The sequence below is a fragment of the Centroberyx affinis genome, unplaced genomic scaffold (assembly GCF_046629955.1).
Source record: "Centroberyx affinis isolate AG114_WGS23_722 - 3 ecotype Tasmania unplaced genomic scaffold, CSIRO-AGI_Caff_v1 ptg002837l_1, whole genome shotgun sequence".
In the NCBI taxonomy this organism is placed as follows: domain Eukaryota; kingdom Metazoa; phylum Chordata; class Actinopteri; order Beryciformes; family Berycidae; genus Centroberyx; species Centroberyx affinis.
In genome coordinates, this window is record NW_027280979.1 from 27,622 (window position 1) to 41,838 (window position 14,217).

At 42.2% G+C, this 14,217-nt stretch overlaps 3 protein-coding genes across 4 annotated transcripts in view; 1 reads left to right on the plus strand and 2 right to left on the minus strand.

Moving 5' to 3' along the window:
- Window positions 1-67: 67 nt before the first annotated feature.
- il17d (interleukin 17d) lies at window positions 68-1,514 on the plus strand. The gene is made up of 2 exons (XM_071536162.1): window positions 68-384; window positions 1,181-1,514. The coding sequence occupies exons 1-2, from the start codon at window positions 71-73 to the stop codon at window positions 1,512-1,514; spliced, it is 648 nt and encodes a 215-aa protein (XP_071392263.1). The 5' UTR covers window positions 68-70.
- Window positions 1,515-2,426: 912 nt separating this feature from the next.
- Window positions 2,427-10,579, minus strand: eef1akmt1 (EEF1A lysine methyltransferase 1). The gene is made up of 5 exons (XM_071536172.1): window positions 10,552-10,579; window positions 8,224-8,417; window positions 7,267-7,349; window positions 4,809-5,098; window positions 2,427-3,525 (listed from the first exon to the last, which is right to left on the minus strand). Exons 2-5 carry the CDS (start codon window positions 8,377-8,379, stop codon window positions 3,392-3,394), a joined length of 663 nt encoding a protein of 220 aa, XP_071392273.1. The 5' UTR covers window positions 8,380-8,417; window positions 10,552-10,579; the 3' UTR covers window positions 2,427-3,391.
- A 2,781-nt stretch (window positions 10,580-13,360) lies between these two features.
- xpo4 (exportin 4) overlaps window positions 13,361-14,217 on the minus strand; it is a 78,262-nt gene continuing 77,405 nt past the window's right edge. For both annotated transcript variants that reach the window (XM_071536166.1, XM_071536167.1), the window contains one exon: window positions 13,361-13,630. In XM_071536166.1, the coding sequence (XP_071392267.1) occupies window positions 13,433-13,630 (198 nt within the window). In that variant the 3' untranslated portion in view covers window positions 13,361-13,432. The remainder of the gene's footprint in view (window positions 13,631-14,217) is intronic.

Below are 14,217 nucleotides of genomic sequence, written 5' to 3' on the forward strand. Positions count from 1 at the left end.
CACACCGAGGACTGAACGAGGACACACCGCCAGGGAGACACATTTTTTAGGGGGAACAAAGCTCTCCGCCATGCCGGCTGGGATCCGCGTCCTGCTGCTGCTGCTGCCGCTGCAGCTGGCTCTGCCGCCGGGCGAGCCTGCCGGGCCGAGCCGGGTGAGGAAGAAGGCGACCCGGACCCGGCCGTGCCTGGACCTGCCGGAGGAGCTGCTGGAGCAGATGTTCGGCCGGCTGTCGGTCGGAGTGCTGAGCGCCTTCCACCACACGCTGCAGCTGGAACCGCTGGACAGACTCAACCTGAGTTGCCCGTCCGCGGGCCGGCCGCTGCCCGACGCCAAGGCCCGAGTCCCGGTCAACCTGCTCAGCCTCTCGCCCTGGGCGTACAGGTGAGGTGTGGTACCAGAGACTGGGCCGTGGGGGAGACAGGGGTATAAAGAGCCGCTTTACATTAGAGCTGAAACGATTAATCGATTAGTTGTCAACTATTAAATTAATCGCCAACTATTTTGATAACTGATTAATCGGTTTGAGTCATTTTTTAAGAAAAATAAGTCAAAATTCTCTGATTCCAGCTTCTTAAATGTGAATATTTTCTGGTTTCTTTCCTCCTCTATGACAGTAAACTGAATATCTTTGGGTTGTGGACAAAACAAGACATTTGAGGACGTCATCTTGGGCTTTGGGAAACACTGATCCACATTTTTCACCATTTTCTGACATTTTATAGACCAAACAACTAATCGATTAATCGAGAAAATAATCGAAAATATAACATAATAATAATCAGTGTAATAATACTACAGTGAGAATAAACCAAGCCTCTAAGTTGTATCAAACATATCAAAGCTTTCTCCTAAACCAATTAAGTGATGTAAACTACAAACTCCAGTTAGTAAGGCGAAAAGTCCAACCACTATAAACAAGTCAGTTGTATTTTCAAAAAAGCGTTATGTTTTTTCCTTAAATGTCACTTTTTCATGAATATTAGGCTACTCACTATACTAATGCTGCGTTCAAGTGCTCTTCGTAAGCTCAAACTTCCAAGATCTCAGATATGTGGTAAGAAAAAACAAACAAAATTATACAGAATTTGGCTAAATTCAACTTGCTAAAATTCCAATGCAATTGGATGAGTTAATTCCTGATTTGACCCCGACCCTAACTGTTAAATTCCTCTCCCAGGATCTCCCACGACCCGGCCCGGTACCCCCGCTACATCCCGGAGGCGTACTGCCTGTGTAAAGGCTGCCTGACCGGGCCGTCCGGCCAGGAGAGCCAGCAGTACCGCAGCACGCCGGTCTACGCGCCCGCCGTCATCCTGAGGAGAACCGGATCCTGCGTGGGCGGCCGCCACTCCTACACCGAGAGCTACGTGTCCGTCCCGGTGGGCTGCACCTGTGTGCCGCTGCTGGAGGAGGACCGGGACCGGGACCGGGACCGGCAGAGAAGCAACCAGAGCCTGGAGAGAGAGCAGGCCAAGGCCGGACCGCTCACCGCCACCGGGAAGAAAGTCTAAAGGATACAGAGTCTGACATCTGGGGCTGGGCGATAATTCAATATTTATCGTTTATCGTCTTTCAGTGGATTCATCATATTATATTTTACTTTTGTTTTTATCTTTTGTTTTATTTATCTATTTTATTTTGTTATATTTACTGCACTTTCTGCAATTCTTCTTATTCTGTTGTGTTTCTATGTTGCTTCATGTTTGTAAAGCACTTTTGTAACTCCGTTTTTGAAAAGTGCTATATAAATATATAGAAGTTTATTATTATTTATTATTATTAGCACATGGTGATGATCTGGTGATTTTGGGATATCTTGACACGCAATTCTGCTGTCTAAACTGATGATATCAAGCAAATTCCATTTAAAAACTCAACAAAATGAGGTGGTGGGAATATTATTTGATCCCAGCATCTCTCCCAGAATCAATGTAGACCAGATTTCTGTCATCTGTCTACAGCCGTGAGAGTTAAACCTCTGCTCAGAATAATCAATCTTTTCTCTTTTATTTCATTATCTTTTCATTTCCTCACCGGATTAACTTTAACGAATGAGTCCACTGTGACATTGAACTAATCCTCATTTTGCGGGGGACCCACTGGAACCCCCCTGAAGGACCCCATGGGAGTCCCTGGACCTCAGTTTGGGAACCAGCGGATTCAGAGACCGTACAGTGAGACGGTGAAGGGAAACTGAACCAAGGACAGACTGCAGCCAGCAGGACAAGAGGGGAGAAATAAAGTTATGAACAAGTTGACCTGTACTGATGCTATTTTTCATTAGATACGCTACTTTTTAATAAAAGTCAGTTAGTTGGAGAGAGAAGTCAGTAATAACTTGATCAACACTGACACCTACTGACAAAACTGTGCTTCTCCCTTTGCTCACTAGGAACAACCTGAGACAAATTTCATGACGGTTTTCTTTTTTATTATTATTTTGATACAGTTCAGAAAAAAATTTGCATCAAAACAATAACAGTCAAGATGACATTTGTGACCATAACATCCCATAAAACAATGTACAGATGGTCATTACTGAACAGCTGTCGGTGACTTCTTTCTGGATTTATTTGCAGTGAATGATGTCACTTCTCCTAGTGTTTGTCTTATGATAAGAGTAATATAATATCTGAATAATCTCCAGAGTCTGATGTTGCATTTACAGAAAGCCGTCAGTCAGGAGGAGACTGTTTTCTGAAATCCAGACATCACTATAGCAACAGTTCTCAACCTGGGGTTCACAAGAGGATTTATGGGAGTGGAAAAAAACATCATTTCTACTATACAAATGTATTATCAATTTTTTTGCTTCTAATTTTTGCTTTTCTCTTGTGAAATACTGAATAGTTTTCAGTCCTCTAATAATCAAATGAAACGAGCTGAAAAGGAAAAATCATTCTTTGGTTGAACTGTTCACCAGTCTGTACTCTCAAGTAAGCATCACTTCATTTTAAGGGGATACAAGGCAAAAAGGTTGAGAACCACTGTGTTAGAGGTGGATACTGGGGGGGGGGTATGTGTCATCACATTATGTCAAAGACAGACATTACCAGTCCATAAGGAGACATCAGTGGTGGAAGGCTAATGGTTGTGGGGCAGCAGGATGGCCTACTGGGTAGAGAGACTCTTTCTTTCAGATTCCAGCCTCCATGTCAGCAAGCATCCTCCCTGCTGAAGTGTCTTTGAGCAACACACTGAACCTACCAGCTGCTCTGCTTCTGACCTCTGACCTCCCTGTGGCGGAGGGTGACAGAAAAGAATTCAAGTACTGTCCTCCCTCCCCCAAGGCCGCTCTGTCCTCGGTCGACCTGCCTGGGCTTTCACCCTCCAGGCTCTCTCTCTCTCTGTCTCGGTGAGGGGCCAGCTGACCTCGGGCCTCGGGCTCTCAGCAGGACAGGAGGCGAGACGGATAGTTGACGAAGCAGCGGAACTCGTTGGCCAGGTTCTTGTTGTGTTTCGGCAGGAAGCTGCACATCTTCGCGTCCAGGAGATCTTTGGCGTGAGACTCCATGACGGCTCCTGCAGAACACACACGCAAACGTCAGGGCTGCGGTCGAATAGTCCAAAAAAAAATACGTCCTAACTCCTATTCCTAACCACTTCTCCTTGACCTCGATGGAAAACGTCATGAGGTCAAGGAAAGATGTGAAGGAGAATTCATAAGGGCTTAGGAAAAGAGAAGAGAATCCGACTGCTCTGACACTAGGCTACGTAATGATGCGAATGACGTGGGTCTGCCGTGTGAAACTACAATGTTCCCAAGATGGACGACTAAAAGATACTTATCCCTGTGTGTTCTTACCATATTGTTTCATACAGGCTGTATAAACCTGGACAACCCGGTGAAAAATATCACTTCATCACCAAGGTTGGAATTGAAATAAAAAAGGAATATAGGCTACCAGTCACAAAAGTGAAACGAAATGGTTGTCACTTTGAGAATGGTTGCTCACGCTCACCCTCCTCTCCACTCATATTTATCCACATGAATCCCAATTAGTATGATTGTATGAAAATAACTGTTAAATTCATGTAAGATAGGCATAACATGTTAGGCCTACAAATCTACTACTGTCTACTACTAATCTACTACTGTCTCATATCCCTTTTTCTTGAAAGACAGACTTCTGCGTTATGGTTAATATGCTGATTATGATCTGATTATAAGCCTATGCATATAATAGCTTAAGAACCACCACACAACTCAGTAAACACCTTGAAATGTTGACTTCATTGTGCTTTGAAGTTGTTCTGGCTGATACTTCGCCTACTGTTAGATAACATGGTGGGAGGATCCGTTTAATATTAGTGACCCGACACAGAAAACAGACTCAATGTGGAAAAGACTTTTTTTTGTTTGCATACATTATTAATGTTTACATGCAGAGCTTTAAAGTGGTATATTACATAAGCGGTGCTGATAAATGATTGTGTTTGAATTATTAATTGATCCAACTTTCTCACATTCTGATACAAAACAGACAGAGAAGCAACAAGAGAGAGAGAATTAACGTTTGTGATCTGAGCTGCAGACTCTTTCTCATCTGCGATTCTGGGACGACTTCTTTTACTTTTATACTTTAAGTAAATTTAACACCGTGTGCTTTTACACTTTGACTTGAGTAAAGGATTTGAAACGCTACTTCAACTTTCACCAGAGATTATTTCTAGATGAGTATTTGCACTTTTACTCGAGTAAGGAGCTTGTTCTTCTGCCACCTCGGCTCATCGTGGCTCACTTTACCGTACGTCCGATGTGTGTGTGTGTGTGTGTGTGTGTGTGTGTGTGTTGGCCCTCTCACCTGTGCACAGCAGCACTTTGCCCTTGCTCAGGTACTTGGCGGTCTGGGCCACCTTGCCCAGACACTCGGTGGACAGGTAGGGCGGGTCGGCCAGGACCACGTCGAAGCTCCGCGGCGCCACGCCCTCCGGCAGGGCGAGCGGCTCGTTGTAGTCGTAGAAGACGAACTCCGGGCCGTAGGCGGCGAAGCGGCGGTCGAACTCCAGGACCACCGCCGACACCCGGTCCGACCCCGACACCGCGCCCTGCTTCAGCTTCTGGTACACACTGGGCGCGCTCACACACGCGATCCTGGGGGAGGGGCAGAGGGGAGGGGGGGGGGGGGTTAACGGAAAAATCCACCTGAAACTCTTTAACACTCAAGAACAGCTATTGGTGATGTGCTTTGCATTTCTGGGTCTATTTTGGTGGTGGATTTATTTATTTTTACTCCCATGGATAACTGGCATTTGGGGTGGGTAGTAACGCATTACAAGTAACGCACATGAGTAAAAAAGTATTTTTTTTTAAATAACTTTTAGTACATTTAGTTCCTTTTTTTAAACTGAACTTCTACTCTTTACTCGAGTATATTTTTGAGCCAGTAATCTACTTTTTACTTCACTACATTTGCCATTTATACCTTCGTTACAACTAGTCTGCTCTAAATGTGGGGATTGAGTGTAGGGGGCAGATACTGCAGATGCCAAGTTGCCAGCTGCCTGGAAGAAAAATAAGCTCCACCTGTCTTTTGACCACGATCAGGGTTCCTACACATTTTCAATTAAAAAATTCCATACTTTTTCCAGACCTTGATTTGTTTTGAAGATTTTGTCTGGTGTTCAATATGATTTACGCAGATAGACATCTTGCCCCTGCTAACTAGGTCATATCACTGTATAGATGAAGATTGTTCTTCACAGTGACAAATATCAGAATATGTGAGATGATTGGCAGGGTTCCTACACGGTTTCCATTTTAAAATTCCATATTTTTCCCAGACCCTATGTTCTTGACTGGATTTGATTTTGGTCTGTATTTGATATAATGCATGCTGACAGCGGCTGGGTAATAAGAGCGTCCCTCTATCTGAACATTATTCTTCACATCAACAAAAACTATGGACTCAAAGTGGGTCTACAACAACATAAAAGCTAGAATTATGTGTGTATCGGACCTGAACCGCAACATTTTCCATACTTTTCATTTTTTCAAATTCCCAAACTATTCAAGACCTGGAAATGATCAAATTCATTTTTAATACTTTTCCAGACTTTCCAGAAACCCTGCACAATGTGATGATGACAGAGCAAAACCCAGAACAAGAGGCAGCTTCCAACAGATGGGAATCCCCAAATGAAAAATGTGAATGGAGAGAAGTTTTCATTCTCTAGTTGATTGACTGAGGTCTTGGTACAGGGAGTAATACTACAGAACAGAAAATCTGACTTTTAATTTATTGTATTGTATTCGGTATCTACTGCATTTTGGGGCTGTAATAGGTTTGGTTACTTTGATAATGTCTGTAAATAAAACAGACTTATATTCTGTTTTATAAAGGGCTAAAAAAGTTTGTGCTGTTTTTTCATTATTTTGCACTGGCCCGCACACCCTAAAAAATATTAAAATGGAAAGTAACTTGTACTTTGAGTCATTTATTAACCAGGTAGTTTTTTACTTTTACTTGAGTCATTTTTTTATGGGAGTAATTGTACTTTTACTTGAGTACAGACTTTCAGTACTCTACCCACCACTGGCATTTGGGCAGAAAATATTTCAGGATGTAAAACCTCAGCGGTAAACGTCAGGTTTTGGTGTCAGTCCCTCAGAATCAAAGAGCGAGGGCTTGTTTCTAGAGCCCCCATTTTGCACCGAGAGACGTTCAACAATCATACAGGGAGAAATCCATCGGAGAAGAGGAGAGAGACCAGTTTCTCCACCCACAGGAGCAGGAGAGAGACCAGCATGCACTGCAGCAGAGAGACAGGCTGGGGTTTGAGTGAGGGTCACAGACCTACAGCTGGATGACCTCACTTTCAAGCCGTTTATCTGCTCATACAGCCACTACTGATTGAATGCAACAAATTCCCACCTGTTCTCTGGGGGTTGTTGAAAGGCATTCTGGGAAATGTAGGAAATCACTAACTGCAGTAGAAGTAGACGAGGCAAAGTTGAGGGAAAGTGGGTTCACCAGAAAAGCAAATTACACACATTTCATCACACAATGAACATCACAGATTGACTTTTCCTAACTTTATAACTTTTACAGTTCATGAACCTTTGTTATAAGGCGAGGTGGCAGCTATTTATTTTTCTTGTGAATCTTTGGTATCTAAAAATAAATGTTAAACTCTATATATTATTTCTAGGCGACCGTAATGACAGTTATAGGTGTGGATCTTTCAATTTGCCATTATGCTCTAAACAAAGTGTGTGTGTGTGTGTGTGTGTGTGTGTGTGTGTGTGTGTGTGTGCTTTACCTGCCTCCCTCCCCAGCTTCATGCACCACCTCCTCTGCTAGCCGTGTTGCCGTGTCGTCGCTGTACCAGAACTGGCTCATCCGCTGGTGGGAACACACACACACACACACACACACACACACACACAGAAAAGAGCATCAGTGACACTGTGAACTTGTGACACATTTGAGGATTAAGGAGCCACAAAATGACAAAAAGTATTTTTTATCCACTTTTACGGCTTCATCGACAACATCAACAAGTCATGTGGCAATCCAGCTGCCTTAAAGGAATAGTTCACCCAAAAAAAAATGAAAATTCAGTCATTATCTACTCATATATATACTTTCAGCTGGCATGGGGGTGAGTAGATAATGACTGAATTTTGATTTTTGGGTGAACTATTCCTTTAAGAGTGAGTAAAGTTTATACCTCCAGCTAAATGTTTCATATAAATAGTCAGAAAATGGAAAACAGACAGCTGTACACCTGACTGATGTAGAGCTGCAACGATTAAACTATTAAATTAATCGCCAACTATTTTGATAATCAATTAATCGGTTTGAGTAATTTTTTAAGAAAAATAAGTCAAAATTCTCTGATTCCAGCTTCTTAAATGTGAATATTTTCTGGTTTCTTTCCTCCTCTATGACAGTAAACTGAATATCTTTGGGTTGTGGACAAAACAAGACATTTGAGGACGTCATCTTGGGCTTTGGGAAACACTGATCCACATTTTTCACCATTTTCTAACATTTGGTAGACCAAACAACTGATCGATTAATTGAGAAAATAATCGACAGATTAATCGACAGTGAAAATAATCGTTAGTTGCAGCCCTAGACTGATGCTCCCTTGTTATTCAGTAAAGTTTCACCAAAGTGACTCGTTCCTGGGTGTGTGTGTGTGTGTGTGTGTGTGCCTGGTGTTCTGGCTGAAGCAGACTGAATAAAGCAGCGGTGTGTTCCTCCTCCTCACCCAGTCCTCCTCCACCGCTCCCACAGCGAACGGGTCGGAGGGCGCCGCGTCTTCGGCCGCGGCGTTCCTGCTCTCGTCGTAAAACTCCTGCAGAGCGGCCAGAGTCTCAGCGGACAGCCGGGGCACGTCCTCACTGTCACTGTCACTGTCACTCATGACTGCTGCAGGGAGGCGGCGAGGGGGGCGGAGCCTGGCTGCAACAACAACACAGTCAGCTGTTAGACAGTTAGAGCCGGTCATGAATAAATCAATCAATGTTATAAATCAAAACATTAAAGAGAGTTCAACAAATCGAACACATTCAATCATAATGTCTGGATTACCATTACATGTTCGGCATCAAACACCAGCTGAGAGGAACCTTTAACATTTCATGATCTTCAGTATTGATAATATATAACACTATGTGGAATCTCAGATATGTGGGAAGAAAAAACAACAAAACATGGAATTCGTGAGCTTAGAATTATAAGGTTCTATCTGCCTTCAGGATAGTTCTGAGATATTGAGCTTCAAAGTTTTCAGCATCCACATGGAGTTAAATGGAGATGGGTCCTTTTGTTTTAGAAATTATAGACTAAAAAATATTTATTTCCAAAAAATAACACACACATATGTCAACAGGCACTCATAGAATAGGTTCATGCGACTAACTCAGTTTGACAAAAAGGTCAGATAGAACCTTATAGTACCAAGGTGACGAATTTCACAGAATTTCATTGAATTAAATTAAACTTCCTAAAATTCTAGTTCAATTCCTTTTCTGTTTCCTGTAGGTTTTTTTCAAATTCCAATTCCACAGTTGAACTGGAATCGATCAATTAATTCCTGGGAATTTGGGAAAAACTGAAGGAAAACAAACCTCAGCATCATAAATCCTCCAGCGGCTTCCTGTTCTTTATGTCCAATATAGGGCTGGGCCATATGGACAAAATCAAATATCATGATATTTTTGACCAAATACCTCGATATCGATATTGCGAAAATATTGTAGGGATGACTATTGGTGCTTTCACAAAATATTTACACAATGAGATTCTTGATAAATAATAATCAGTAATGTGGATATAATGACTAAGTGGGTAAAGGCAAATAATAGAACAGCTAGAACGGTCTGGTAAGTTCAGAAAATGACATCACTTTACTGTAATGCAGCCTTTAAAACCAGGAAAAGACAACACTTATGCCATATCACCATATTACCATATCCAAAATCTAAGACGATATCTAGTCTCATATCACGATATCGCTATAATATCGATATATTGCCCAGCCCTAGTCCAACTTGTTCACTTTTGTCACAACAGGATGGAACAACAAACACTAGTTTCTGGAATTTGTCTGGAGAAACGGCCTGTCCAACAGAATCTAGTCTGTCAGCACGGACTGGATCAGCTGGAGAGACTCGTCCGACTTGAGAGGAAAAGCATCCGGACCATGATGCAACAGTGAAGCCTTCCACTCTGAGCCCAAAGCAACACAAGCTCTCTTCTCCCGGTGGCTGCTCTCCTCGCTCAGACTCTCACTCAACTCTCATGTCCGTAACCTCAGTGAGGTTTGATAGAAGCTCATCTGGGGCTCGTTATCTCACCTGCACCTGTACATTTATTATCCTTTATTTCTTGGTTAATTCTCTTAATGTATTATTTTTGTTTTATTATTACATATATACAGTACTGTGCAAAAGTCTTAGGCATATGTCCAAGAAATCCATAAAGCGAAGATGCTTTCAAAACTAATGAAATGAAAAGTTTCTGAATATCAAAAATTTACAATAAACAGCAGTCTACTCACACACTAATGCAGAAAACAAATTAACATCGAAGACTTCTAAGAAATGTATATAAAAAATCTAAGGTGCCTAAGACTTTTGCACAGTACTGTATATATTTTTTATTTTTTGTTTGTTTGTTGTGTGTTTTTAATATGTGCACATAAATAAATAAGGATTATGTTTTGTGTTTAATGTGATCTGCGGGATCAAACCTCCAAGTCGAGTTCCTTGTATGTGCAATCCTACACTTATTTTTTTGCTTTTTAATTAGAACAAACAAACAAACAAACAAACATCACAACACAAAAAACAAGAACAACAAAGCATGGAAAAGGACCAGAATACGTTACAAAAGAAAGATTAAATACACTAAAAAAAAAAACCCTTACTGCAGTAATGTAGCTATCAGTCTCATTTAAAACCGAATAAAACGAGGTTTCTTTGTCACAAAATTCATTTTATAGATGAAACATTTAACGAGCATTACGATAAGGACATAACGAAAGTTACGGTGACAGTCTGAAGGTGAGTTTTAAGAAAAAAATCAAACCTACCTTGACAGAAACTGTTCCTCCTGCGGTTCGCTTGCAGCACTGTTGACATGTGAGGAGGCGCACAGGTGATGACGTCACTGCAGAATGTACGGCTCCCGCGGAGGGACAGTGCACTCGGCGTAAAGAGTAGTACTGGAAATTAGGGCTGAACAATTTTGAAAATAACTAATTGCGATTATTTTGACTGATATTGCAATTGCGATATGATTTGCAATATTAGAGGGAATGATCATTTTTACATCATTATTCTCATTTTCATTGAAAACGGATTAAAATGATTATGGTGTGACTTTTCCAGGGATCTGTACCAAACAAAGATGTTTTCTTAAATCTGTAGAATATGATGTGTAGGCCAGGACATCTCTGCAGCACCACAATATTTCATTTAAAATGATATTTTGACACACATTTCGCCTTTAACAAATATTGCGCCTCCTGTGATTTGAAAATTGCAGTAGGCCATATTGCAATTTCGATAAAATTTTGATTAATTGTTCAGCCCTACTGGAAATGTATGTTTTATCATTTTTGTTGGCTGAGCAAACACTCCAAACGTTCAGTTGTTGACTAGCAGAGGTGTGACCAAGTCAACTTTGCTCGAGTTCCAAGTCAGTCTCAAGTCTTGAGGCACAAGTCTCAAGTCAAGTCTCAAGTCTAAATGTAGACTACCAAGTCAAGTCCAAGTCGAGTCCATGTCATTAATGTCAAGTCTCAAGTCTAAATGTAGAACAGCAAGTCAAGTCAGAACAAATCAAGAATCCAGTGATCAATTTCATATCTTAAAGAAAACTAAATATCTAGGACTTTTCAATGCAGTATGGTTTTAATAGGATAAAAACTTGGTAAGAGCATCATGAGTTTGATTTCTATAATCAGTTTCAACTTCAATAAATTCAATCATTCCATACAAATTCAGAAAACAGAATTTAAATTCAGTCGTCTGCTGGAACAAATCTCGTCACTTTCAATCTGAGTCATTTACACAAACACAAGATCTCAAGTCAAGACTTTAGAAACCTTTTCAAGTCGTCAAAGTACAAGTCAGAGTCAAGTCCCAAGTCACCAGAACCCAAGTCAAGTCAAGTCTCAAGTCTTAAAACCGTGACTCGGGTCCAAGTCATGTGACTCGAGTCCAAGTCATGTGACTCGAGTCCCCTCCTCTGCAGACTAAACATTCAATGATAGAATGTAACGTTAATTTCAGGTTTTTATTTAATGCCATGGTAGATAAAAGACATTACAACAGACCAAACATATATAAAGAAAACCGCAGAGGCCAGAACCTTTTATACAATAAGTTTATGTACACTTTTACACTTCATTAACAAATCATTCAGCCATTCTACAATAACCAGGATAGTGCTGTGAACAGGAGGTCAGTGTCTCCAACATAATGCTTCAACAAGTGGCTCTGCTCCTTTTTGTTTTTGGTTTGTTATTGCTCTCCTCAAAACGTAGCGTCTCTGCTTCACTCCAGTGTGTGTTTGAAGTGTGAACTGGTGGTGTGCTGTAGAAAAATACAACTCAACTGTCTGCTAAAACTTTTTTTTTTGGCTAAACTTCAGAGGCCCGAGCTGTCAGTGCCTTCTTCCAACTGTGTTGTGCCCCCCCGCGTTCGCTTAGCAGTCAGAACAAGCCGTGCTTTTTGGGGGAGGAGGGGGCAGGAGGGGGTGGGGGGGGGCAGCTCAAGATAAAACTACAATCCAAATAGAGAAAAAAAAAAAAAAAAAAATCAAAAACGCAAAGGCCAACATCTAGAAAGTTGCTCCCCCTTTTACTTTAGAAGAACTCATGATCATCGACAACTTCTGTGTTGCCGTCTACTGTCAATATAAAAACTTTTTCGGTCATGTTTTCTTTTCTCTCTTTTTTTTTTTTTTTTAAACATACACTTCTTCTTTCCATTTCTGAAAACATATTTACACCCTTTAATGAACACAATAATCTGATTTGGTTTGCTTTCGTCATCAGCCCCAAAGAGCAGAGAGCGCCAGGCCGGCCATACCTTTGTTGTCATGGCAACTTCTCGTGTCTGTGTGTGTGTGTGTGTGTGTGTGTGTGTGTGCATCCGCCGTATTCGTGGCGCATGGCAGGCACAAATTGTCACTAATGTCAATTGAAGTAAGACATTTTTTTCAGCTGGCCGCACGGAGCTGAACACACACACAAGAACAATCAACAAAACAAAGGCACTCTGGGAAGGATCGGGGCGAGATGGGTGTGTGTGTGTATGTTTGGGGGGGGGGGGGGGGGGGGTATAGAAGAGGGGCACCAAGGCGTTCTTGGAACAAAATGGCCCCTCCTACCTTTAACTACATCCAAAAAAAAAAAAAACTTCACTTCTGCTTCCTTTTTCCCTTCCAATCAGCCCAACCTCTCCTATCCTTTAGGTCACTCTGTGTGTGTGTGTGTGTGTGTGTGTGTGTGTGCGCTCTGGCAGCCTCCAGGTAAACGGGAGGGTTGTGTGAGAGGACGACACGATCCCCCCCCTTCCTCCTGATGGTCAGCGCTGCGTCGGTTCAGTCCAGATCCTCCGGCGAAGTTTGTTTTTTTTAGGTCGGCTGGCGAGTCCGGATTGGAGGGGACCAAAGAGGGGGAGGTGGGGGGGGGGGGGGTGTATAGAGGGAGGGGAGGTAAAAAAAATAAAACAAAATGAAAAAAAAAAAAAAAAAGACACCCATGGGACAGAAAACAGGGGGGCGAAGAAGAGAAGGATTCCCCCCCCTCCCCCCCGCTAGTAGAGAGACAGAGAGGTCCTGCTCAAAGAGGCATCGGGGGGCTGTCTCCTCTACCCATAGTTCTTTGGGGCGAAGGGGGTGGTGGTGGTGTGGGGGGGGGGGGTGGTGGGTGGACCGGAGGCGGTGCGGGTTGTTTCCAGTGGTTATTTGACGCAGAGCAGGCCGCCCACGTTGGCCACGAACTCCTCCAGGCTCTTGAGGAAGGCCACCTTCTGCTTGCGGTCCATGCTGGGCGGCGTGCTGCTGGCCGTCAGCTTGTTGAAGGCGTCGGCCAGGCGCTGGTAGATGACGGCATCCCTCTGAGACGACAGCAGAGTCTCCACCAGCTCAGAGTACTCCGCCTGGGAGGAGAGGAAGAGGAGCAGGGGTTAGGGTTAAGGGTTGAAAGCAATATCGCGACGATCGTAAGGATTTTTCTCGATATCAACGTATATATATATATATCACGATATGGTTCATGTATGCAGAATCACGTTAAATAATCAAATTAATGTTCATCTCGTTGAACCGGATGGTGATGTTAGGTGTGATGTCAAACAAAACAGAAATATTCAAATAATATTCCTACCATACCTCATTTTATGAGAGTTTTTAAGTCAAATTTGCTTGTCATCATCAATTTAGACAGCAGAAATGTGTCACGATATCAAAATATCTTCATATCATCACGATATGATTCCACTGAAAGACGATAAACGATAATATTGAATTATCGCCCAGCCCTAATGGAGCCTCATTTGCTGTCAAATCAACCAACGACGTGCTTTTTAAACATTTTTTACATGTGTATAATAAGCATTAGCAAATAAATAATAAAGGCTTTTTACTTTTTGTATGGGAAAAGTAACTTGGATACATTTTTTTTTTTGCCAAAAATGCGTGAAACAAACCAAGTGTTTGAATATTCGGTCGCAGGGATCAATGTCGA

Bases quoted from the DNA above. Each gene is read 5' to 3' on its own strand.
- il17d (XM_071536162.1), top strand. From the start codon at position 71: ATGCCGGCTGGGATCCGCGTCCTGCTGCTGCTGCTGCCGCTGCAGCTG. The intron at 385-1,180 runs GTGAGGTGTGGT...TTCCTCTCCCAG, and splicing joins CTCTCGCCCTGGGCGTACAG to GATCTCCCACGACCCGGCCC.
- eef1akmt1 (XM_071536172.1), bottom strand. From the start codon at position 8,379: ATGAGTGACAGTGACAGTGACAGTGAGGACGTGCCCCGGCTGTCCGCT. The intron at 5,099-7,266 runs GTAAAGCACACA...CCCCTCCCCCAG, and splicing joins GAAGCTGGGGAGGGAGGCAG to GATCGCGTGTGTGAGCGCGC. The intron at 3,526-4,808 runs GTGAGAGGGCCA...TGTGTTCTGCAG, and splicing joins CAAAGTGCTGCTGTGCACAG to GAGCCGTCATGGAGTCTCAC.